The 24594-nt window shown below is 46.7% G+C and overlaps 2 protein-coding genes across 7 annotated transcripts in view; both read left to right on the forward strand.

Annotated features, from left to right (window-relative positions):
• Nucleotides 1–8536, forward strand: part of PLCH2 (phospholipase C eta 2) — a 357736-nt gene extending 349200 nt beyond the window's left edge. For all 6 annotated transcript variants that reach the window (XM_025211808.1, XM_025211818.1, XM_025211829.1 and 3 more), the window contains 2 exons: nt 83–422; nt 5002–8536. In XM_025211808.1, the coding sequence (XP_025067593.1) occupies nt 83–422; nt 5002–6746 (2085 nt within the window). In that variant the 3' untranslated portion in view covers nt 6747–8536. The remainder of the gene's footprint in view (nt 1–82; nt 423–5001) is intronic.
• A 7461-nt stretch (nt 8537–15997) lies between these two features.
• The window catches only part of LOC102370596 (probable glutamate receptor), an 18534-nt gene continuing 9937 nt past the window's right edge, over nt 15998–24594 (forward strand). Inside the window, exons 1-4 of the mRNA XM_014523057.2 lie at nt 15998–16074; nt 17630–17711; nt 19634–19743; nt 23527–23558. Of these exons, the coding sequence (XP_014378543.1) occupies nt 17674–17711; nt 19634–19743; nt 23527–23558 (180 nt within the window). The 5' untranslated portion in view covers nt 15998–16074; nt 17630–17673. The remainder of the gene's footprint in view (nt 16075–17629; nt 17712–19633; nt 19744–23526; nt 23559–24594) is intronic.

Here is a 24594-nt window from a genome sequence, read left to right on the forward strand (position 1 = left end):
TTGCACTTCACTGCACCTTGAGTTTTGCATACCAGTGAAGAGACATGCATCTTCTATTATGGGGGCTTCTTTTATTTTCCAGGTCAAGCAAGCTCTGGGCTTAAAAGGCCTATTTCTCAGAAATCCAAAGCAGGCCTCTCTAGACAGTCATGCTGCTGGTCAGCTCCATCGCAAACACTCCTTTAGCAGTCACATCTTACGTCGGACAGCCAGCGCACCCACCAAGAGCCAGAAGAAGAATAAGAAGGGCTTTCCTGAGATTGCTATCGATACCAAAGACAACAGCTCTGAAGGGGCCAGTGAAGACCGTGAACTGGAAGACTCCTCACAGCCTCGCTTTGAGCAAGAGCCGGAAAGCACTTCTCCATTCCCGGCTCCCAGAGATGGTGCCAATGGGGAAGTACATGGCAAGGGGTTGAAAGGTAAGGCCCATAATTCTGGTAAAGGTAAAAGTCAAACTCATGCTCATGGGGGTGCAACTTTCAGTGAGCCCATCAGGAGGTCCAACAGGGTCCGTCTTCAGGAGCACCAGAGCGAGAAACAGAGCGTCTTTGCACGCTGTGCCATCAACGGCTCGGGTAGGATCGGAATGGCAACCAACTGCATGAAATGCATGATTGGTTCCAGTGAGAGCCCTGATCTAGAATGCAAGTGGAGTGACCATACTACCAGGCCTATCACTAAAGATATGCTGCACCACGATCAGTATAGCAGTATAACAGGAGACGAGAGATTAGAACTAAAATATTGGGGTATACAAGACCAACCCAGGCCTCAGTCAGATTTGCAGACTTTCAGCGGCCCTGGAACTGCCGATGATCTACCGAGGAGCACTCAGTCCTTTGTGACCCCAGGGAAGAAAAATGGTGAATCCAAATGTTTTGGGGTAAAAGCTCATCCCCGGCAGAGATGGCAATGCCAGTCTGGTGGCAAGTATGGAAGCACTGTCAACTTGGTCACAGCCAGCAATGGCTCCATATCCTCCAACTCCAGCAGTCTAGAGAGCCTTGGAAGTCCTGAATTCCCCAAGCGCTGCTCTGAGAATTCCCGAAGGCAAGTGGGCACCCTGCAGAGGGAAATGAATGCCTTGTTCGTTCAAAAATTGGAGGAGATTCGAAGTAAATCCCCTATATTCTTTACTGGTAAGACCAGACTTTGTTCACCCCGTCCACCTTAACTCATCTCATTACCTCAGCTTACCCATAGCACCGCCCATAGTAGTGCCTCCATTTTGTTTTGCTATAGTCATTCATTTTTTTAGTGAAAGAAAACCATTTCTGCATAAATGTTTCTATATTTTCTAGCTGTGCCTGCTATAGACTAGTCCTTTGTGTCCTTAGCATTCCACTTCCAGTAGCAAAGCCACCTGTAGCCCGTGGTTGTGGATTGTTTGTTGTATTCATGAATGCAGTATGATACTAAGTAAATTTTCAGATCCCAACCAGAGCATTGTGTAGAGCTTGAATAGGGAAAATAAGAGTGTTACCTATGTTGCCTATTCTTATTGTTAGTATTTGTATGGCAGTAGACTGCACAGGCTGCAGAAGGATTGGAGTGCAACCATGCACTAACTGCAGTGATGACACTCCACACCTCTATGCACTTGTCTCAATATTTTCTGCATCACCTACTTGTTTCTGGGCTCAGTCAAGCAATTGTTTGATGAAATTCTGTAACGTGAGTTATGTGGAAGGTCAGACATGATCAATGGGATGGTCTCTTCTGGCCTTAAAATATATAAACCTGTGAGTCCCTGATGCAAAAATGTATGGATAGGCTTAATGGTAAGCTTATGATTTCAGTGCAGTTTGCTCACAGATTTAAAATGAAGCTTGGTTCATGTGTATGTATATGTGGCTGCACTTTTATATTCTTTTTTTTTAGGGGCTGGGATTTGCTTGCATTCTCTCCAGAGGCACCAACAAGCCTAGAAACAGTCATTTTTTAAATGTCTTGACAGTCTCACTGATCTGTTTGGATTCTTGATCTCAGAGGGGAAGGTATACATTTTAGTAAGAAACCTGACTTTGGGTTGGATTGGAGGTTTTTCAGCATATTTACCAAGTACTGCTAGATTCTATCAAATCAAATGGGAGGGAGTGGGGGAGAGGAGTTGATAAAAATACAGACTTTGTTTAAATTATTCCATTGTTTCACTTTGAAGTTATACAGCTGGGCTTTTTAAAGCAGCCCAAGAGAGATAGGACTCTGCAGTACAATTCTGAAAACCAGATAGATGCTTTTGAAAATGTTGCCCCCAAATCTCATTGACCTTCCCTGAGAATTGGGTGCCTCATGACTTCAGTCTCCATTGAAAGCTGCCAGCAAAAATATAGCAGTATTCTAGATGTGGACCCAATTTACCCATGGAGATTAGGGGTGTTACTGGCCACAAGTTTGTTTTTCACTTTTGTACCCATGATGTGCTCTGAACATCTGGAGAACTGATCAGCAGCTCCCATGACTTGGGTTTAAACCACAACTGCAGAGCCCTGTGTCTAGATCCTTGGCATTAGGCTTTTCAAAAGCTCCAAGAGATGCGACATATGGAACTGTTTCCCATAGCTTGTGCCAGCTCCCACACCAGCCGCCTAAGTCGCTAAAGAAATATTATGATACGCTCAGAATTTGATTAAATCCATCTGACTTCTCAAGCGTGGAATCTGCAAAATTCTAAAATGGTAAGAAAGCCATTTGGGCTGGGTGATGATGACCTAGTGACAAATGCTGGGTTTACATAAACTGCAGTCATTCTCCATCCGCTTCCTCCTACAGTGCACTTTGCTAAGACACCAAGGAAGCCAATAATGTTTGGCTAATATAATTGCTCTTCAAAATTGTCATACTGAGGAAAGGTGCCAGAAAGATGAGAGCGCCTTTATTTTAGTCCTAAATAGGCAAAGAACTTGAAATAGTGATGCAAGCTTCCGCTACTTTGCCCTGCTAACATGTTTTAATATTAAAGGTGCAGTGTCAGTGAGGAAGGGTACAGATTGTTCTCCACGACACATTCTGCCCTGGACACATGCCCACGTTGGTATTGATAAGTACCATTGGATCTGTAAGTGGCAGGCTTTGCCTTGTGGATGTTTTCCTTGTAGAATCTGGATGGAGACATTTTCCCTTACATTCCCAACTCATGGGCAGCGAGGGTCCCTTCGTGCCCTAAGCCATCCTGAAAATCTAAGAAATGGACACCTGACACTGGAACGCTGATGTCAGTGGAAATTTTGCTGTTGATTTTAGTGGAAGTAGGATTGAAGCTTTAAGACCAGTATTTACTGAGCAAGAAAAGGGTTGGAGCAAGAGGAAATTAAACTCTCTTTTGAATGCTGAACAGCTGATACAGGCACCAGCAAAACTGACTGTTAGCTGAGGTAGGCTAAGTTTTTTGCTTCCAAAAAACTGTGGCTACCAGACCAGTCCTAGGATTGATTCCTTTCACCCATGCTTTGTGCCCAGAAATGGGATAATTCAGGTGAATGTGAAAAATGCAGAATAAAACACGAGCCTGCCTCCAAGGCTGGCAGCAATTTCTGTGCTTCATACTGACTTATGTTGCTGTGTGTGGGCCCTGTTTCTATGATTTGCCTTTTGTCTCAGTGTCTGTGTGAGCAGTACAGTTTCATGCTGCGGTAATGTCACGTATGCCCTGGAGATAACTAGTGTCGGCTGCAAAACTCATTTGTGCCCAATTCATACTGCTGCTTTTTGAACAGTTTCAAAATGGCAAGAGTAAGGTGACAGTTGTAGGGATTTTCCGACTCATGTTTCACTGCCAGGATTTTCTCAAACAATTACTAATTTTATTTTCGCTTTCCCACTTCCTTTACACCAAAAGCCATTGGTTTGAGTCCATTTTATGCAGTCTGTTGTGTGCTCTGGTTGGGTGAAAATTCTTAGCATCCTACAAAATAAAATGTTAATATTTTTGTCTGCTTCCCTCCCCTTCCACTAAGTTATCCTTTTATCTGCTCCTGCCTTCCCTAAATTAACTGGATTTTTCCTCTGTTCTGTCCTATTATTTCACATGCACACTCTGTCTCTGTAGTTAAGAACTGAAAGGACAAGCAAGTTAAAGGTAATTGTCTACTGAGTGTTGCTGTTTCAAGCACTATGTTTGCCTGTGTTCCCTTTTTGTTTCCTGGCATCTTGTAATTTCCCTCTTGCCTGTAATCCTGAGATTGTTGCCTGGACTCTTTGTGCTGCTTTGCTAGCTCTCAAGCATGTTTACACTGTGGTCTGGGGTCAGTTTTTTTGGCATGATTGTTTTGTATCCTAGGATATACAATATAAAGACTGCAACCCAAGCATCTGTCTGTTCAGACAACTGGCTCTTGCCGTGCCTATTCAAGAGTGTACTGTCAACCTTGTTTTCATGAAGTATGCATGTGTATGTGATATTTGAAAAATAAATGACACATTTGTTTGGCAGACTAATGTTATACTGGTGAGAGTTAAAAAATGGGTACATAGACTGAAATGTTAAAAAAAAAAAAAATCATTTCACTTTTATTCTCCGCAGCTTTACCTGTACGACCTCTCTTGAGTGAAATACTGCTGATGCAGGTCGCATCAGCTGGTCGAGCAGTGATCTTCCAATTTTGTTTCAGGCTGGCTTTTCTCAGTTTAGAATGATAAAACTATTCAGATGTTCCATGTAGATGGCATTTAGAGGTCTGGGTTTGGAGAATGTGTAGGCATCACTAAAAAGGCAGGCACGAATTGCTCTTCTTTGAATATAAAATATGACTGTGAAATAATATGCTACAAATACATGAGTGCTAAGATTGTCAAAGGTGACAAAGAATTTGGAGTGACTCAAATAGTGTGCTCAGTACATTGTGAAAATCCTGGCTATCATTTCCAATAAAAAGCTATTTTCATAGCAAAAAGATAGCATAAAAGATACTCTACAACTCTAAGTGAATGACCATTGTTGATATCTGATTAACTCTAGTCTCACTGTATATATTTCTTCTCTCCATCCCTTCCCCCTAGATGTCCGCCAATTCTCAATGCAGAGGTCTGTCACCTCCTTATGCAGCTTAGAAACTATTACCGAAGAGCCCATCATTGCCAATGAAAACCAACATGCCAGTTCTTGTTTCCCTCTACCTGTTATGCCCCCCAGCGATTCTGAAGAAGAGTCTGCGTCTGATCATTCTGCTGAATCTAGATCAGAAGATGGCCCATCAGACCTGCCTGAGAGATCTCTTCTTGCTAAAGGACCAAGAGTGGGCTTGGCTGCAGAAGATCAAGTGCTCATAATCCCAGGAGCAGTTGTCACAAACATGTTGGTCCAGGTAGATGAAAGGATATATACAGAAGAACACTTTAGAGATGGTGATAGTTGGAAACGGACATACAGTCGTGCTGAAGATCAGTCTCGTTTGGCAGCAAATCCTCAACAAACCTGGGGGGTCTTTGCACCAAGTGATGCTTCAGCCCATTCTGCTGAGCACTGCCAGGAACAAGAAGACCACATAGATCGATCGCTTACAGGGGTGCACAGCATTGCCAGATCCATGAGCCAGGAGGGTGGTGCCACAGCCGTCCCACCACAACCATGCAACTTGAATAATAACACACAGCTGACTTTGCCTCCAGATGCTTTCCAGAAACCCCAGCCTGCCCAGGATCTGGCTGCTCCTGTTTCTCAAACAGGCTGTCATATGTTAATAAAGAGATCAAAGAGTGAAGGGCACAACATTTCAGACCACTCAGCCTTAATGAAAAATCCCAGTAGCCTGTCCCCAGCGGCAGAAGTATACTTTGATGCCACCATAAATGACCAGATCTGGAGCAAGTTAGATTCCAGCAATCATCGGGACAGCATGTCTTCCTCCTCCAGCATGTCCTCCAATGACACTGTGATAGATCTTTCTCTCCCTAACCTAGCTCGCAAAAGCCTCCCAGATCTAGGTACCCAGCATGAAAACTTTGAGCCCATTGCTGTGAGAAAAGGTATGCGTCCACGGTCTGCTACAACTTCCAGTAGTGAAATGCCAATGGTGACCAAGAGCAAATCCAATCCTAATCTGCGGTCTGGTCAACTCCCAGTGGATGAGATATGCCCTCGGCCTTTGGCCAGGGGTCCTCAAGGCACATTGTCATCTATTCCTAGGAGGCATACTTGGAACAGGCTCTACGTGGAAAGTCTGAAGCAAGCCTCTCTCAAGTCCAAAGACCAGGACAGAGTTGGGACTAGCCAAGCAAAATCCAAGAGCCTTGGAGATCTCACCTCTGATGATATTGCATGCACTTTTGAAAGCAAGTACCGAAGTATCAGCAGGAGCTTTGTCACTAGATCAATGCGGGAGCAGCGCCGCTCCTCAGGCTTGAGGCCTTCAGCCAAGCCCCAGGATGAGCTGACTGAGCAGCTGAAGAAGTTGATGGCCTTTCAACAGGAAAATGACATCACCTCCCCGATCTGTCTTGAGCCCATTGAATCAGAGGAGGAAGAGGAAGGTCTGGGACTCCTCCGCAGGTCATCCTCTCGCAGCCAGAGCAGGGTGCGGTACATCGCCAACCGGGCCAAGCAAGCTCAGGAGAGGCAGCGGCTGCAAAGCCTGAGCCAGGTCAGCAACAGTCCCATTGAGGAGAGGGGAAACCCAGAGGGAGCCTGCTGCATTGCAAAAGGGGTTTGTACGGACACCACTTCTCCCAGTCTGTTTACATCCCAACCCAAGAACCAGACTGATTTTAACAGTGACACTGAGGTCTTCTTTATGCTGAAACTCTAATGTTGGGAAGTGCTGAACAAAGTTGATGTTTACATTCCTGCCCAAGCAGAACACAGTAAACCAAGAGGCATGAAATGCCCTAACACGGGAGGATTCCTCACCCCTATGGAGGTAAAGGAACTGAAGAGATTGGATGGAATGGAATGGGCAGTGACTCGAGTGAATAGCACACAAATTATTGGACATAAAAATTCAAGGAACCAAATTACTTTGGAAGCTTGCACATATAGCTACAATTTTAAGGGCCTGAATTTGGGGGGAGGGGGGTGTATTTTATTTTATTTTAAATGTTATTAAGCCTCCAATCTGATCTCCTTTATGTGACGCCCAGTATGCACCTGTGGCCACATCTACATGTGCACTTAACTTCAGAGTAGACTAATTAGCTGAGAAGTAAAGCATCACCATCTACACGTATGATGGTATTAGGCCACAGTAAACTAATTAATGCTGCTGTAAGATGGTACTATCAAGAACGGTACAGTCAAAGACACTACTGTCTTACAGCGGGATAATTAACTGCGATAAACGCATGTGTAGATGCTGACTGCCAGTGTAAATTGTCCCCAGCCAGCCCAGCCAGCAGCGGGTCAGACTCCTGCCTGCCACCGAGCCACACAGATATGCCCTTTCAGCACTCTTGTGCCCCAGCCAGCCCCTCCACCTCCCAGGGCTGACTTCCTGTAGCCCTGGCCCTGGCATAAATTGCTCCACCCCGGCTCAGATTGATGCTGTCCCGGGCACACATGTAGATGCTATGCCTTGGAGTAGTTTACTCAGTGCTCAAGTTGCTCAGGAGTTGATTGCTTCAAATTAATTGCACATGTAGATGCACCCAGTGTGTGCAAGTCACTTCGTTTCACACATGTCCCTAATTATTTCTTCCTACAAGGGAAACATCTAGGTGATGCTAATGGTATCCACAGATACTTGCTCTTGCAAACGGCAGGTCTGCAAAGGAGGCCTGGCTTTAAAACCTAGTCTCTGATGTGCTTTAAAGTTTTGAAGAGACTGAGGCTTCTGGGGGCGTCTTCTGTACCAGATAGTCTGTGCAGTTGTTTTCTGCATTAAGAATATAGCCAATGAAGCACACCCCATCCATGCCGAACTTGTTCATTCCAGCAAAAGTCCATATTGCCTCGTTCTTTGTTGCGAAGAATAAAGGTCTCACTCTGTTCAGAAACAGTACTTCTTAACCCATCTATCTATATATGCGAACTGAGACCATTCCTTGTTTCAGAATCTAACATGGGGAGGGAACTAGCAAATCAGGCAGGAAATATCACTTATTGACTTTGTTCGGCTCAGAAAAGGCTAAATGAATGCTACTCTTTCCTTGAAAAGAGAGCTGCCCCTTTTACATGGTATTTTAACAATGCTGCTGTACATAGCACCTTTGGGATGAATTATACAATTTCTGTTTTGCACTGCCATGCAAGATTTTCAATGATATGTTTTAAAAAGATATATTTAAATTTTTAGAAGAATACATTTAGAATTAAATACCAACCTAAACAAAATCGTTTTTCATTTTTTTACCTTTTTATTTTTAGTTTTTATTTTCAGGATTATCATGTCATTTATTATAAATGAACATTTTATTGGTGCGGGAAGAGAATGTTTAATGAGATAAGTTTTAAAAGAGAGCAGAAATTTTAATTTTATTTTCAGCCTGTCTAGAGTTCTTTATTGGAGGCATTCTGTTTTTTGTTTGTAATGGTTCTTCTCTGTATATTGCAAAATTTTAAAATCTGTTTGTAAAACCATCTGACACTACTCAAATAAAAGTATTTAACCTTTCACCTTCTGCTTCTGGACTACTTAGCTGCAATTAAAAAGGAGAAAGTTTCTGGGTTTTGTAGACTTCCTAGAAACTTGTGTTATGGAAACAGGGATCATTCTCCTATTTTTCACTTCCTCAGCAGATGATTTCTAAGATCATAGGAAGGCCATCTAATCCAGTGGTTCTCAACCTTCTTTGTACCAGGATCCATTTGTAAACATCGATGGCTAGTCTGGACCCAGTGCCCCTCATTCCTGCCCTGCTGCCCCAGGCCCCCCCAGTGTGTGGGGGTGCCCCAAGCAGCCCCTTGCAGGCTGGAATTCTGCCAGGGGAAAAGCCATGGTTCCCGAATTTTTCTCCTTTAGAGGAGAATCCATTTTTAAAGTTTGTTGATCCTTTCATATATTATTGTGACCCACTTTTGGTTCATGACCCATGGGTTGAGAAATGCTGATTCTAATCCAGCCCCACGCTCATCCCGGACTAAACCATCTCAGCCAAGTGTCTTGAAAATCCCAGGGGTAGAGATTGCATAGCCTCACTGGGTCTCCTGTTCCAGTGCTTGACCACCCTCATCGTCAGAAAGTTCTTCCTGACTTTGAAGCTTAATTGTGCCCTGTCTCGGAGGTGGTTCCCATTTCCAATCCCATTTAAATGACATACTGCACTTCTACTGAAACACGGCGGACCAGTGTTGGTGAGCGGTGTCCTGATGTCACACAGTAGCTTACGTGACAGTGATTTTGAGGGAGCTCCCGGTGATGGGTGGGCTGTGACGGCTTTAGCATAAAATTCTGAATGGGACTCTAAATTGCTACTCTGTAAAAGCCTGGGACCAGGGCCTAATCCAGTGCCCACTGAAGTCAGCGACCTTAGGTTTGTTCCTGTATGTCACCAAGTTGGGGAATGGGCTACTAGCATACGGTCCTGGACGCCAGAACAGCTGTAGTCACATGTTTTGTTCATTGGTAGAAGCCTCTCTATTAACCTCTCAGCAGAAGGTGTATATGTTGCATGGAACAGGAACATTTTGACTATTTTCTTGGTTGGGTAGGGTCTCAGTGCTCGCCAAGCTGCTTATGGCTAGGGAGAGCTCAGGGGCTTTCTCAGATGGAGCTTTTAAAATGAAATCCAGTATTTTTTCTTTCTGGTCTAAAAAAGAGATTAAATCACTACCCTCTCCAGCTGAACTCTTAGCACTGCAGGTGGCAATCTGGAGAAGAGGTTCTCTGGGTTTGGGGGCACCAGGACTGGTAGCATGCTGATGTGACCTTACAGTTCCTTTACTGTTTCTGAAGGACAGTATAGCTCAGCAAGGCAGATTGCACCATCTGCCAGAACTCGTCCTACACTGTCACCGACACAAAGCTACTTTCATTAACATTCACAAGACACCAAGTTGGGCAGTAACATTATTTATCATTGGACTGAAAAGCTGAAATGTTTTTAATGCATAAAACTAGAAACCAATACAGCTTGTCAGCTTAGGAATGTTAATGGTTTGTTTTAAGATCTCCTGCTGTGTGGCTGTAAGGCAAGGGGAGAGGAATTTAAAATGCATATTTAATCTTTTTAAAAAATCCAGTTTCATAATCCTATTCTTTTTCAATTGAGTAAGCAACTTTTTTATTAAATTAATGCATCAAACATAAGCCAAAGCCATGAAGCATTTAAAGGCATTTAACATTTTACACACTTTTGAAAATGTGTGTATTGATTTTGTATTTAATACTCTGGTTCATTTGGATTTGGCCCTCTCGTTTAAGTTAAATAATAGCTGGCACTCAAGTACATCTAAATAACTTGCTTTGTTCCAGCAAACCCAAGGGATTGTGAATGACATTGAATAGGAGACATTTAACAAGATGTCCACATGTCTATTGTAATAGAATTCTTTTTTCACAATATCTACGCTGTTGAGTAACAAAGATGCGATAAGCAGTCTTAATGGAAGAGCTGGAGAAATCATCGTCCTCCATAAGGTCAGTAATTGAGCAACGAGCTGTCTGTCTTGGGGTTTCCTATGTTTGTAGGGTCTCTTGTCTCACTCTTGTGATTTCCCCACCACCAGGAAGAAGATACTTCATTCCTCTCTAAGTTCAGAAGAAAACAAAATACTTTGCTAGCCATATTCCAGAGATCATGAGAGCCAGGCTTTTGGACCCCAGGTTTCTCATCCTTTGTCCTTTTGGTGGGGAGCATTAGATTAAAGCCTTCTGGAAACGTCAAAGTATTGCCTTGAGCAGCCACTTCATATAGATTGCCAGTGGCCTGCTTGGAAACAGCAAACTTTCTGCCTTGCCCCAGTACTTCCTGCGACAACTGGCTCCCCTGCACCATCTGTTCTTCAGCTCATTAAATCTCTGAGATTAGGAAACCAAAGTTTCCAATTTACAAGCAGTTTACTGCACAGGCTTTGATTTGGGATTTGCAGTCCAAGGCCCCCTAGTAGCTTAGTCCTTGGGAAACGCACAGGGTGAGTACTTGATTTTATCTTTTAAAAATGGCTCAGCCAAAGCCCACACATACTCATCAGCCTCTGGTCAGGCTTATTAGCTGATTATCTTCATTAGCTGCCAGCTGTGAAAAATCATATACATAATTTTTATCTTATTATAGCCCAGAAAATATTCACAGGAACCAGCATGAAACCCTAGTTGATGAGACTCCTGCTCTGTGCCCCTCAGGAGCCAGGCTATATCTCTAGGGCAGAGACCACATACAGATATGAAAAGTAAGTGGGGCTAGAGCCCCAGCACCCCACTGCAGAAAGGGCATTTAGCTGCCCTAACAGTTGGACCCAGTGAGAAAATCTGTAGAAAGATCCATGAGTGGTAAGCATTCCCAGTTCCTTGGCCTTGGCCTTTCCTTTTCAGAGAAAACTATGAGAAAGCATGTGTGCATCTATTTTCCCTTCCCTTCTCTTCACCCACTGTGATCTTTTGTCCTGAGTTGTATGGTTTCTCTAATGAGAACCTGATCCAAACAATATCAGAGGTAATAGAAATATTCCCATTAACACCAGTGAGCTCTGGATGAGGTCCCTGGGTTACATGCTGTAACAGCAAGCTCACTGGCTGATGCTGTTACATAAACCCAGCACACCTTTGCAAGTTCTTTTTCTGAGTGTGTACTCCAGTTTTGATATTTGGGCAGACATGCTGGGTTGATGCTTAGCTTGGGATCACACAGAGGTAGGTTTGGTTGCAGTTTGGAGGAGATGGGATGGTACCAGCAGAAGAGCTTTCTGTTTGCATTGAGCTCTGCTTAGAGTCAATCTGGAGGCCATTCTTGAAGCATATTTCCTCCCTGGGAGCTGGGTACCAGTGTTGGACTGACCTTACTTGTAGAAGGGGCTGCCATGTTCTGCTTTGACATCTCATTTCAGGACTGGGGTGTGTATGTGGGGAAATAGAACAAGTTACACTACAGACTTCTCCCTGCATAAAGCATTGGAGAGCTGCTACTGCTCATTGTGCTTAGAATGGGACACAAGTCTGAAGGTACAGCGGCAGCACCTGTCACACGGACTTCATCGTCTTCCATGCCGAAGCTTCGGTTTCCCTCTGCCATACAAGGTAAATTGAACTGAATCAATCTCATTAATCTTCCGTGAAAGAGACTCTTCTACCGCAAATGCCTAGGAATATTAATTTCCACGACTTGCCTCTATAAGTGGGCAGGCACAGTAGGGTCAAATTGGGCATTTATAGGTGTGCTCCAGGAGGCAGGGGAGGGCACTTTAATTAGCACCCTTAATTAAAGTGCCTTGAGCATCACATGTATCAGCAAATGAGCTTTAGTTTAAAGTGCCCTATCGCCATTTTTCAGCGTGGGAACGCTGATTGATGCACATGACACTGGTGTCTGCTGGTGCATAGTAATTACGACACTCCAGCAGACATGATTAATCAAGTCTGCTCTGATGTGCTGTAATTACAGCGTGTCAGAGCAGCCCTCTTGCATGTGTATAGGAGCCCTGTATGACTAAAGCTATGTTTCAGGGGCACTCAGGGATGAGATCTCAAATAGATCTTTGTGTGACCAGGGTTTTTCTATTATGTATCACAGTGCTTTGGCAAATTCTCCTACAGATCATGGTCAGGGAATGGTTGATCACTTTTGCTATTTATATATATAAAATCAGTAAAAACCATTTAATTCCTGCGCTGAAACAGTGGCTTTAAAAGGTAGAGTCTTCCATTTTTTAAAAATAACTATCGCAAAATATTCAGAGAGGTATTTCTAAACTCTGAGAAAAGCTTCCAGCAAAGCAACAATCCAATTAGCCTTCAGCAAACTCTGGTATCTTCAGCAGCTGTCTGTCTGTCACTTTGCCATCCCATGGCTCAGTTTGTCTCCTACACCTTAACTCCAGTTGCTATAAGCAGAACTGCCAGCACGTTAGAATAGTATTGACATTGCTTGGATGTTTAGAAGCCATCTTTTATCTCTCCTACTTCCCCCACAGGGAGCTCAGCATGCATATGTGCATTCATGCATCAATAAGACATGAGTTGTGCAAATACCTGATGTGAACAACCACAGGATTCTATCTCAGTAGCCTTTGGCTTCCATCCCCTGCTCTTTTCACCATCAGTGTTTTGCTACATTCTCTAGGCCTTGGTTCATAAGCTCTATGAGGCATAGATCTTGCATTTCTTCCTTGAAGAATGTGGATTACTTTAGGCTACTGTCTAGTGGCTATAGTTTCAGTAACAAATCTCTGGGTAGTCAACAACCATAATGTTCTGAGAAATGCCCTCCAGAAACTTGACCAGTAGTAGAGTGACTACGTTCTCCAAAGAATCCACACCAATTTTATCCCAGTGTGTGTTCTGTGTTCCTGGCCTGATGGGATCAGTAGCACTCTAGCTTTTCCTCTTGGTACTACACCTGAGATATTGGCTAGGGCCTGCCAGCCATCTGAAGCAGGGGGAGCTCAGACCAAGCTGTAAATTGCTCTACCACCTTGTTTTCTCCTGGGCTGGTAAGGTGCCTGTCACCCTGATATCTGCACATGTTGTATGGCTGAGATGTGGGTTGTATCCATTGTCAGTTAGGGGTAAAACACCTGTTGCAAGTCAGCTTCTCTCTGAACAGTACACTAAACTCCCTGCCATTGTTGGGTACAAAGGACCAAGTCGCAGGATCATCATAAAATTCTAGTTTACTGGATGGATGCAAAAGTCAGACCATAAACCGTGGTGCTGATCCCCTCACACACACACACACACACACACACACACACACACACACACACACACACACACACACAATCTAGCGCTCAACCTAAGCACTGGTGTCAAGATATACCTATCCCCAAGTGCTGGAGTCCACCGTTGATGGCCAGTCGAGGCTTCTTTCAGTGCGATGTTGCTGCAGAAGTGGGTTGCTGGCTGGTCCTTCTGGCTGAACAGGCAGGGTGCTTGTCAGGTCAAAGAGGGCGCCATTGGGGGTCATTCTTCACTGCCTTTTATCCCTCTCTGGCAGATTTTGGTAACTCTCCAGTTCTCAGGCTTACCCAATCCAGGGGTCGTTGACCTCGAGGGATGTCCCTCATGGTAGCTGCTGGATGGCAGCTGTCAGCCCCAGGGGTCACGTCCGCACGTACGTGCAGTCTCAGGAGTCGGTTGATGAATTTTGATTGATTCATTGCCATGATGGATAGAGCTCTGGAAGTGGTTGATCAGGGGGTATTTTAGCCCCAAGGTTCTGTTTCCAGCATTGATTAGTTCAAACGGGGGCTTCCGTACCTTTAACAATGAAGTTTCTGTGAATTCCTGGCTCTTTATTGATTCTTTCTTCTCCTTGGTCTCTGATTTTGTAGGTGTTAATTGCTGCTCATTAACATACTTATCCAAGCTAGCTACTGTGTTATACAATTGACCATGATTCGTTCAGAGACCTGCTCCATATAGAGATTCCTGCTCTTGCTAACATTGTTACATGGTACGACTTACTTTTAAACTTAAAGTACATTTGTAAAAGCATCTACAAGCTCTATTTTCACTACAAATACACCTTATATAAAAATAATAATGATATAATAAAAGAAGAAAAGAGAGACGAAGGAAGAAAAGGTAGAAAAGAGAAAGCATCCCCAAAAGGGGGCAAATACTAAAAGAGGGGCTTTTGCCATATGGAGGAGCTTCATATTTTGGGGGGGGGACAAAAGGGTATCTTGCTACACCATCACTATTCCAAACAGGTTCCAATTCATCTACCAACACTAGGAGAAAAAGGCACATCTAGATGTGTGCTTTAATGTGCATTAGTCTATTTTAATGTACATTACACTGCCACTAAAAGCCATGCTCTTTAGCTAATGCACATTAAAATAAGCTAATGCACATTTTTTCTAGTACCTCACAATAGAGGGCACTTTTACATGTGTTCTGGGGGTGGGGGAGGCGGTGCTTTAATTAGAGGGGCTCTGAGAGCTGCTCTTATTAAAGTGCTCTAATGCCTCATGTATCAGCATCCCTGCACTTCAAAATGGTGCCAGGGGCACTTGAACTAAAGCTTGTTCAATGAACTTTAGTTCAAGTGTCCCCGCCGCCATTCTGGAGTGCAGGGATGCTGATACACAAGGTGCAGGAGACTGCTGGAGTATGGTCATTACCACGCTACAGCAGACTATTGAGTCTGCTCCAATGCGCTGTTATTACAGCACATCAGAGCAACCTCTGCACTTGTGCACAGGTACCCGGAAGTACTAGATTTAATGCGCATACCTCAACTGCATTCATGAACATGTAGACACGCCCAAAGTGACTAGCAGTCCTGAGTTTCCCAGCCCAGCCCCACATTTGGGGGCTATGTCCTGAAAGAGTTCTTGAAACAGGGATTTTGTCTCAAATTGTTGCCAAGCTGGTGAGCACTTAAGGGCAAGGACTGCACCTGTGTATGTTTGCACCTAACATGACTAGTCTCTGAGCCTCTTTGAGGCGGGGAACTGTAAGGCTCCCTAGTTATAATGGCAAGTGCCAGTCAATAATAAGCAAGTGCACTGCAGCCCAGCCTAAATGTTTTGTGGGTTTATCTGTAGTGACTAGAGCAGCAGGGAGAAGAGCCCGCACCATTGCCGGGCTGGCTTGTGCTGCAGGCGAGGCCCCTGGCAAGCTTAGCATCCCACTTGCAAGGCAGGGACAGACACAGTAAGGAACAGTCCCTGACCCAAAGAGTTTGCAGGGTAAATAGACAAGGCAGTGGGTGGGGGACATGGAAAGCAATGGAACAGGAAGGAGAAATGACCTGCCAGAGACCACATGGTGGGGGAGTGGGCGAGCCAGGAATAGCACCCCTATCATATCCTTGTCTGTCACCCTGCCCACTGGACCATGCTGCCTCATCTTCTGCAAGGGACTGCTCCCGTCTTTGGGTTAGCATCTCCCTCTTGGAGCCCCTTTTCCTGGCTCCTCCTCCTCTGCCCTACCCTTTATCTCAGAAAGGGGAGAGTGGTTATGTGTGTTTTCTCTATCCAGCAACTTCACTGTGGCTGCTCACTGACAAGCCGACCCAGAGGAGGCTGAGGGGATCGCTGTAAGTGAGACACTGCCTTGAATCGCTGCGGTTCTTTTTTAGCTGAAAGGACTTGAGTCGTATGCAGTAGCCTGCTTCTTAATCGAGCTCTGTTCAGCTGTGTCTGATGGGCTCCTGCATACTGCTAGCTGGGTGCCACCCCAAGCAGAGCAATTTCCAAAAGCTCTGCAAATGATGGAGATGATTTTAACAGCTCGTCTTTTTGTTTATTGAAAAATGATGGAAGTCAAAGGTCCTGAAGAATGAGCTTTACAGCTCTGACGTTTCCCTTCCCTTTTCTAATGAAGTGACTATTTTACCCTGTCTGCTGGTGGGTTTAGATAAAAATAAATGCACAACACAATAAAACTTTGTAGTTTTATTGCGGGCTTCCTGGGCAGGCGAGCTGTGGCAGATGATGAAGCGTGTGCTGCAGCAAAGCTAGACCCCAGCAGCAGTTTCAGCCATAGCTGGAGTTTGCAGCTGGTAATCTCAGAGTACTGCTAGACCTGAGATTACTGGCGTTGAGGTGCATTGGCCTCCCCAGCAACATGGAGCAAACTTCTGTTTGGCATTCATGAGTCCTTTTAATACGTGCTGTTGTCCAGAATTGTTTTGACAAGCAGGTCTCTAGCAGCCAGTCGATATTCTACTTGCCTGTTATGTTTTTGAGGAAGGTGGAAATACCAAGCCACTAGAAATAAATCAGCACTTTACTGTGCATGTGTAGTTGTAAAGAGATGAGCCACTTGGATTTTCAGTGCAACCTGGTTGTGTACTGCTGTTCTTTTATGTGCAGTGATGGCAGATTTACCTGTGGTAAGTCGTTCATGTGCCATAGCAGCAGCAGCTGCTGATCTGTTGGACTCCACTCCGCACTTAGTGCTCAGAAGCTTGAGTCAGAATCACAAAGTAAATGTTAGTCCTTTCCTTTGATATTTTTAACAACTAAGTCCTAGTTTCAAAGCCTTTTATGGGAGGGAAAAAAAGCCAGTGGGAATGTTGATTTAGCAATAGTTTTCTCAGCCCTTTTTTCTTTTTGGAGTGGGGACGGAAGGCAGTCCAAGGAGTGAGAGCACTGGGAACAACGCTGTCTGTGCTGTTGAGTATTTTTGCCAGATTGCAAGCTTGGGGAAAGTTGCATTAAAATCGATGAAGAGAAGTAAATGGGAAGCAGGAGTTTGGGAAGCACAGCCACCGAACGAATCAGTGGCTGCTGGTACATGGGGCAGTTGCAGGATTTGTTTTCTTCTGTGTTTTATCACTGGGTCTCTGCTCCCTCCATCTCGCTCAGAGCTCAGACCTGCTAGGGGAATAGCTGGAGGAGCTCTATGAGCCCTGCCAGCACCAACAGTTGCTGAAAACACTGTGGCCATCAGGTCTAAGTTCATTCTGGACCTAATCCTGAGTGATGCAAAGTGAGTTCAGCACCAGGTAATGGAAACTGATTTCACTGAGCACTTTGCTGGAGAGTCTCCTCTGCAGATCTCACATGTGTGATATTAACCCTAAATCCTAATCATAGCATTCAAAATGCTGATACAGGTGAAGAGCTGCTATGTTTTCTTCTGTATAGAACAAGGAGAGGAGAGATTTTTGGAACAAAGCAAATAAGATGGCATGTACCCTCCCAGTCTAAGCAGTGTAACAAGGAATTGGTGAGTCCTGGTGCTTGGGACTTGGGTGTTGTTCTGTGGGGGGGCTTCACAGAAAGGGTTCACTAACCTTTTCAACCATTGATTTTGGGGGCCTGAGAGCAATTAAACTTTTGGGAAATGAGCATCCCGCATTCTCCCCAAAAGGAAGCCCTAACCGTGTCAGGAAAAGACTAGTCTATCCTTTCCATCAAGATTTGAGGAGATGCTGGTACTAATAGCAGAGGCTGCTGATGTTGTGACCTGATGACTCCTCAGTGTAGGCGCAAATTCTTGGAAGAAAACATCAAAATTTTCCAGGACATAGGTTCTTCTGAGTGCTTTAATCCAGGTGCCCAAGGTAAAACACCTTTGAGGAGCTGAATTTCAGGGGGGGGTAAGCGCAGTGCTGGACACTTCTGTGGAGAAGCTTGAGAGAGTCCAGAGAAGAGCCACGCGCATGATCAGAGGTCAGGGAAACAGACCCTACGATGACAGGCTGAGAGCCATGGGGCTCTTTAGCCTGGAAAAGCGCAGGCTCAGGGGTGATCTGATGGCCACCTACAAGTTTATCAGGGGTGACCACCAGCATCTGGGGGAACGTTTGTTCACCAGAGTGCCCCTAGGGATGACGAGGTCGAATGGTCACAAACTACTTCAAGATCGTTTCAGGCTGGACATAAGGAAGAACTTCTTTACTGTCCGAGCCCCCAAGGTCTGGAACAGCCTGCCACCGGAGGTGGTTCAAGCGCCTTCATTGAACACCTTCAAGATGAAACTGGATGCTTATCTTGCTGGGATCCTATGACCCCAGCTGACTTCCTGCCCTTTGGGCGGGGGGCTGGACTCGATGATCTTCTGAGGTCCCTTCCAGCCCTGATGTCTATGAAATCTATGAAAGATGCATCAAGCTGGACATTCAAAACAACTTGTCCTATATGAACATCTTGGCTTCAGCCAGCCAGTTTCTTGGCCCTATTTTATAGGGAAAGGGACCAGGAAACTTTCTCCTGATTTGAGTCTCTTGACCAAAGCACGGAGCATTGGCTTCACAAGAAATGCAAGTGTTTCAGGGCAGGAACTGACTGTGATGTTTGGTTTGCATGATGTCTAGCATGCTGCGGCTCTGAGCCCTGAGCCCTGCTTGGTACTAAGGCAGCAGATGCCACAGAGCAGGTCGTGAGATAAAATGAAAATGTTTCAATAAAGCTCTAGCTTTCTCCCCCCTCCCCCCAAAAAATGAATGTTCAGTTTTCAATCTGCATGAACTGCGTCTGGGTCTGTGTTATGGCTCAGGTGTTTATAGCAGTCAGGACACATCAGTTTGCACCTCAGCCATCATGTGTGTACCCAGGATCCTGGTGGGATCGTACAGCTGCAGCTTCACTGCCATTGTCCCCTGTGATAGCTAAGTCACGTAGAGCTGCCCATGCTGGAATCGCACTTTCCAATTGTCGGGTTAACCTAACCCTGGTGGGCACAAACCAACAAGCTTTCAATGCTTTCCCTGTGCTCAGCTGCCCTATTCACACTGCTCCCTCTCCCCCACCAGCCAGTGCATACACAAGGCACACTGCTTCTCCAGCAGCCCCTCCACATCAGCAGCCACTTCGCTTCAGCACTCCCAGGGACCCTTGGTGGCCCTGCCTCTCCCATTCCCCTCGCCCTGTGTGCCCTGATGCCTGGGGCAGGAACACTGGGTGAGCTGGCCCCTGCTTTTGTTTTGCCCCTTTTGGCTGCACTGAAATGCGCTGCAAAAGTCCGGCTTTAGAAGCCCTTCCAGGCACAGTTGCTGTGTCTGATTCTTATAAGCCATGGTTGTACTGTCACCCTTACTTTGAATTAGGACATTTAAAACAGATGCAGAAAATCCAAGACGCAGTGACACTTTACCCAGCACTAATGAACCACATAATCGACTTTAACTACCTGCTTTTCATCTCCAGTGGGGGCTCCCTCCAGGCACCAGCTCCTTCCGCTCCAATGGACACGGCTTTTCGCTTCTTGTTCAGCCTGATTACAACCCTGCTGCTCCTGGTGGAATCGAGCCAAACAGGTGAGAGCAGAGTCTGGACTGGAGACACTTGCTGCATCCAGGCACACGCCTGTTCATCCCTGGAGCCTCCTCACTTCTTGGCGTTTATGGAGCCCTCCCCTGATATCATGTGGCTTTAGCTTGGGTTTCAGACACAGCCAGAGGGTCATCTACACTAAACCTGGCAACTGGTCAGATGTGCCTGAGTTCCCTAATCCTGTCTGGGTTGTAGAGGTCGTGAGAGAGGCTGGAGAGGCAAGCACAGGACAACTGAGGGGAAGGCTAGGCTTTGGCAAGCCTAATGCTTGGGTTGGAACCTGGTTTCTGTTGCGTGGAAACACTCTCAATGCCCAGTTTTACTCATATTAACTTGCTCCCGTGAACTCCAGTATCATTTCCCATGTTAGCTGTTAAGGTCTTGGAGAGGACGCATGCAGCGGAGCCCCAGAGACAAGCTTCCTCCACAGCGCCGTGTTTCAGGTGGGGTTAGAGCAACCACCCTGAAGGGCCCCAGCCCCTTTTGTGGGCAAAAGCTGGAGCTGCCTTTCTGCCATGCTGCCCAAAAGGTCCCACCAGGAGTCTGCAGGGTCTTTGCTACAGTGGGAAGTGGCAGTGGTTGTGGTTGTGGTTGAGATGGGCTGGGGCTTCCCACATCCCTCAGGAGCAGCGTGGGCCTCAGTGGAGTGGGGCAGAGCGCCTGCTCTCAGCTGCCTTCCAGCCTCATACAGCAGTGGGTGGCAGAAAGCTCATGCAGGCTGTTCAGCTGCTTGGGCTTTACCCTCTTCCTGGCGTCTCTTAAGTCTTTCTCTAGGAACATGAGCAGAGTCCCCTCTTTTTCTCATCCCGAAGGGCCCCAAGGTGCTCCCCATATGTAGCCCCCTCTCGTAATGGAGCCACGTCCCTGTTCAGCAGCTGGGGCAGGGGAGCTCTGGCAAAGGATGCTCCCTGACTAGAAGGTGCAGAGCAAGTAAGACACGGGAGACAGACCCTTGCCTAAACTTCAGCATCTCCAGGTCTCTCCCTGCCAGCGCAGAGCAGCCGGGCGTCTCCTCCAAAGAGCAGCTCATGTCTGCAGTGGGTTGTGAGGTGACTGGGCTGCTTGGGGAAGAGGCTGCGGAGCCTCGCTCTGTCAGGGCGAGCGTGGTAGACTGCAGGGCTGAAGAGCTGGTGGGTTTCAGGCCTGGGAGCTCGGCCAGCCTCTGGCCGACGTGAGAGGGCAGAGATGTGCAGGGGAGTTGGGGGACAAGTGTAGGCGCCCGTGGCTGATGGTTGTGCCTCAATGAATGGACATGGACAGCACCACCTGAATGAACCCTCACAGCTGGCGCCCATTGCAGCCCTCCAGCTCCCCTTGTCCACCGCTCAAACCCTTTCAGGGCCAAGGGTACCAGTCAGCGAACATGGGGGTTGAGGCAACACAAAGCACCGTCCCCCCGTCATTGCACCTCCTCCCCCTCTGTATCAGGGGTCCTGCCCCTCCTCTGTGCTTCCTCAGCTCCTTGCGGGGTCTTCTATCAGCTGCATGCTTTTCCCGTCTGCTGGCCAGAAGTCTCCCTTGCCAGGGGCAGTTTTGGTCCCTAAATAACCTACCGGCCTGCTCCCTTAGAGGCAAGGATAGTGCATAGCGTGACCCACTCTACTCCAGTGAAGCTGCTAAGGTTTTGTGCTCCCGGGGTTTGACTCCAGCTTGGCTATTTGTGGGGCAAGTGCCACCACAGTTCTGGTGCAGTGCATTGGGAAGAGAGGGAGCAGGCATCTGAGTATGGAGCAATGGAGGATGCGAGCCTTGCAGTCAGTCCTGTGCCCAGCAGAGCTGCCAAGCTAGCATGAAACCTGTGCTCTAGGTGCGCAGTTTGTGCCGACAGCATTGTTTTTGCTGTGGTGAGCCCCACAGATTATGCAGCACACACGACAGCTGTCTGACAGCAAGCGCTTTGGGTTACTGCTAATCTAGGTGGAGTCAAATGTGTCTAAAAAGGTGGAGAAAAAATCCCCCAATTCTTGACCCATCCATTCCACCACATCCCATTATGCCGGGATGTTCAGGATGGCTCTGTGCTGCATGGTGCTCAACAGTTGCATCCATATCTAGTGTGAAGTTTGAGCCCACATCCTAGGTTCACCGAGGGTACGACCCTTTTAGTCCGAGCTGCAGGGCTGCAACCTAGCTGCGATGCTGGAGTAGTCCTTGGTGGAGGCTGCTCTGGGCATGCGTGGTTTGCATCGCTGCTACTTTTCCTCTCTTCCCCCATCCTTTGCACTGTGGAGTCTCACAAAGCGCCAGGCCAGCTTTGGTTTGTGGGCTGCACAAATGTCTCTGTCCCAAGCTCTGAGTTAGTGCTGCCCCTTGGTTACTTATGGTCTTTTCAGGAGGTGATCACTGGAGGCAGCTCTCACAATAGGCCTTTGAATAGCCCCATCCTGTGCCACCACAGGGGAGTTGGAAACTTCAATGCAGCCAGTTCCCTCCAAAAGCCTCCATCAGCCCCTCAGAAAGGAGCCCAAAGGGACTCCTGCTGACTTTAATGAGGAGCCTCCAAAAGGCAACAAGAGGGGGCCTTTGAGGAGGCTTCCAGCTCCCATGGAGAGCTGCAGTGGTGAGGGAGAAAGCAGGTTTTGTTTCACAGTAATTTAGAGTTCAGGCCAAGACCAGACAAGACAAAGCCAATGAACTTTCTTTAACTGAAAACATCCCAACAGCTTCCAGTTGGAAGAACAGCCGTGCGCTCTCAGCTTCTGCTCCTGCTTCTTGTTTACTTGTTTGCTTTGAGCTGGGCATTTCTGTGGTTCCAAAATCCACCCTCCGACTTTGCCATGGAAAACTGGTCTGTGCCATTCAGATGGTGTTAATCCAGCATCTCCCTGCATTATAAAGTAGTCCCCACAGACTCTGGGAGGGAGACAAGTATTATCCAAGTATTATTCTGGGAGAGAAACAAGTATTATTCCACAGATGGAGGAGCCAAGAATGAAAGAATTGGAGTGGTTTGCTCAGGGTCAAGTGGCAATGCTGAGAACAGACCTGAGGAGCCCTACTCCCACCCGAAGAATAACACATCGCTCTCACTGCAGAACACAAAGTGCTTTAGAAAGGCCCTGGCTCCTGCTTCGAACAGCTTCTTGCTCTGCGTAGTGCAGTTGCCAGCCGGGTCCTGCTTTTGCTTTTTCTTTCTGTCCAGACACCTTTCCCCTTGCTGCACCCTGCAAGCAAATCTGAGGCACCAGAGTGGGGTGGGCTGCCTGTGCTGCCTCCCATGGTGTCCCATGGAGTTTGGGAGAGTGGAAGCCTTTCCGTTTGTTTAAGCTATTTTATGGGATTCAATGGGAAAGGGGAGTTAAACACCCTGGGGAAACAGCTCTATCTGCTCACTTTCACAGGGATGCAGGTGAGGCCCCCTTAACTCATGAAGGGGTGAGCAGGCTTGTGGCTGCTTGGAGTATCAGGACTCCTGGCTGCTCTCCCAGCCCTGCCTGGCAGATACGTGCACTGTCCACCCCATTCGGAGGGGGAGACAGCTGCAGCAGTTGTTGCATTTGGGGCCTTTGCACACAGGGAGTCCAGTGCAGGTGGCATTTGTTGCTGTGCATGTGTACATATTGGCTATACGCTATTAGTGTGACATGGTAAAGAGTGAACAAGCAAGCAAAAGTCGCAAGGCCAAACTCTGACCTGGAACCAGTAATCAAGAATCCTTCCCTGGATCTCTGGGTCCTCGTGAAGCACAGTTGTTTCTCTATTAAAGTCAAGACTCATTCACATCCATCTTTCCCCAATAAATCATGTTGTGTTGTGTTTTGTTTCAGGAACTCCTGAGAATGGTGAAGCAGTCCGTAAGGTATGTCCAAGCTGGCCGGTGCCAGTCTAAGGGTCAGAAGGAAAAGCCGGGATTGGGGTTCCCTCAGCAGGGCTTAATGAAAGAGTAGGATTGGAATTTTTTCACCTTTGTGAACAAAACCCCAGGTGTGATGATTTCAGCCTTCAAGTCTCTGTATTTATTTCTTTGCTACTGATGTACATTTTGGCCATATCTAAAAACCCAGCTGAGCCCCAGGTTACAATCCACCCTTAGCTGTTGTTTCAGGACCCCTGAAGCTGAGCTTCAGAAATCAGCTAGCTTCCTTCTGATAATTGCACCCAGGCCTCCAGGCAGCCTGTATGGCTAAGTACAGACAGTCCAAAAGCCCAAGGTTGAATTGATTCAATCTTTGCAGGTTAGTTTAAGTTATGTAGATTAAACCGATAAACAAGTACACAGATATTCACTTTTGATTCTGGAAATGCAGCCGCATGCCTGTAGTGGCCCAGGCCAGAAGCTGGAGGGGTGCTAGAGCATGCCTTCCTGCTCTGCTGGAGCAGACAGTTTGGGGTAAGGCTAGCCTGCGGTGCACCCTGCAAAGGGAGGTTTGCAGGGGAGGTGCAAAGCATCCTGGGATGCTGAGGGATTGTGAGTTAACTTAAATCTGGATGGGAACCGGGACAGAAGTTCAATAAACTGATTTAGCTTAAAACAGTTAAATCTGATACTACATCCACCCAGGTTGATCTTAAAAGGGTTTCAGCTATTTTGGCTAAGTATAGACATCTGGGATCATTAAGGGGAGGTTAAAGCAATGGCTGCCCAATATCAGGTAAGTCGCGGGGAGCTAGCTGAGGGGGTTGAGGGTCCAGCAGGATGGAGAGGATTGGGGATGCACCAAGGAATGGGGAGAGGTGCAACTTGTGGTTAGGGTAAGGTGCAGGTGTGACCCTCAGGTGTGGTGGGGGGACAAGCACAACCTGCAAGGGGTAGAGGGAGCAGGCACGACCCGTGAAGGGTAGGGGGAGCAGGCCCAGGCCCCATGGGTGGTGTGGGGGGGACAGGTATGACTGCA

The sequence above is a fragment of the Alligator sinensis genome, unplaced genomic scaffold, assembly GCF_000455745.1.
Source record: "Alligator sinensis unplaced genomic scaffold, ASM45574v1 scaffold366_1, whole genome shotgun sequence".
Classification (NCBI taxonomy): domain Eukaryota; kingdom Metazoa; phylum Chordata; order Crocodylia; family Alligatoridae; genus Alligator; species Alligator sinensis.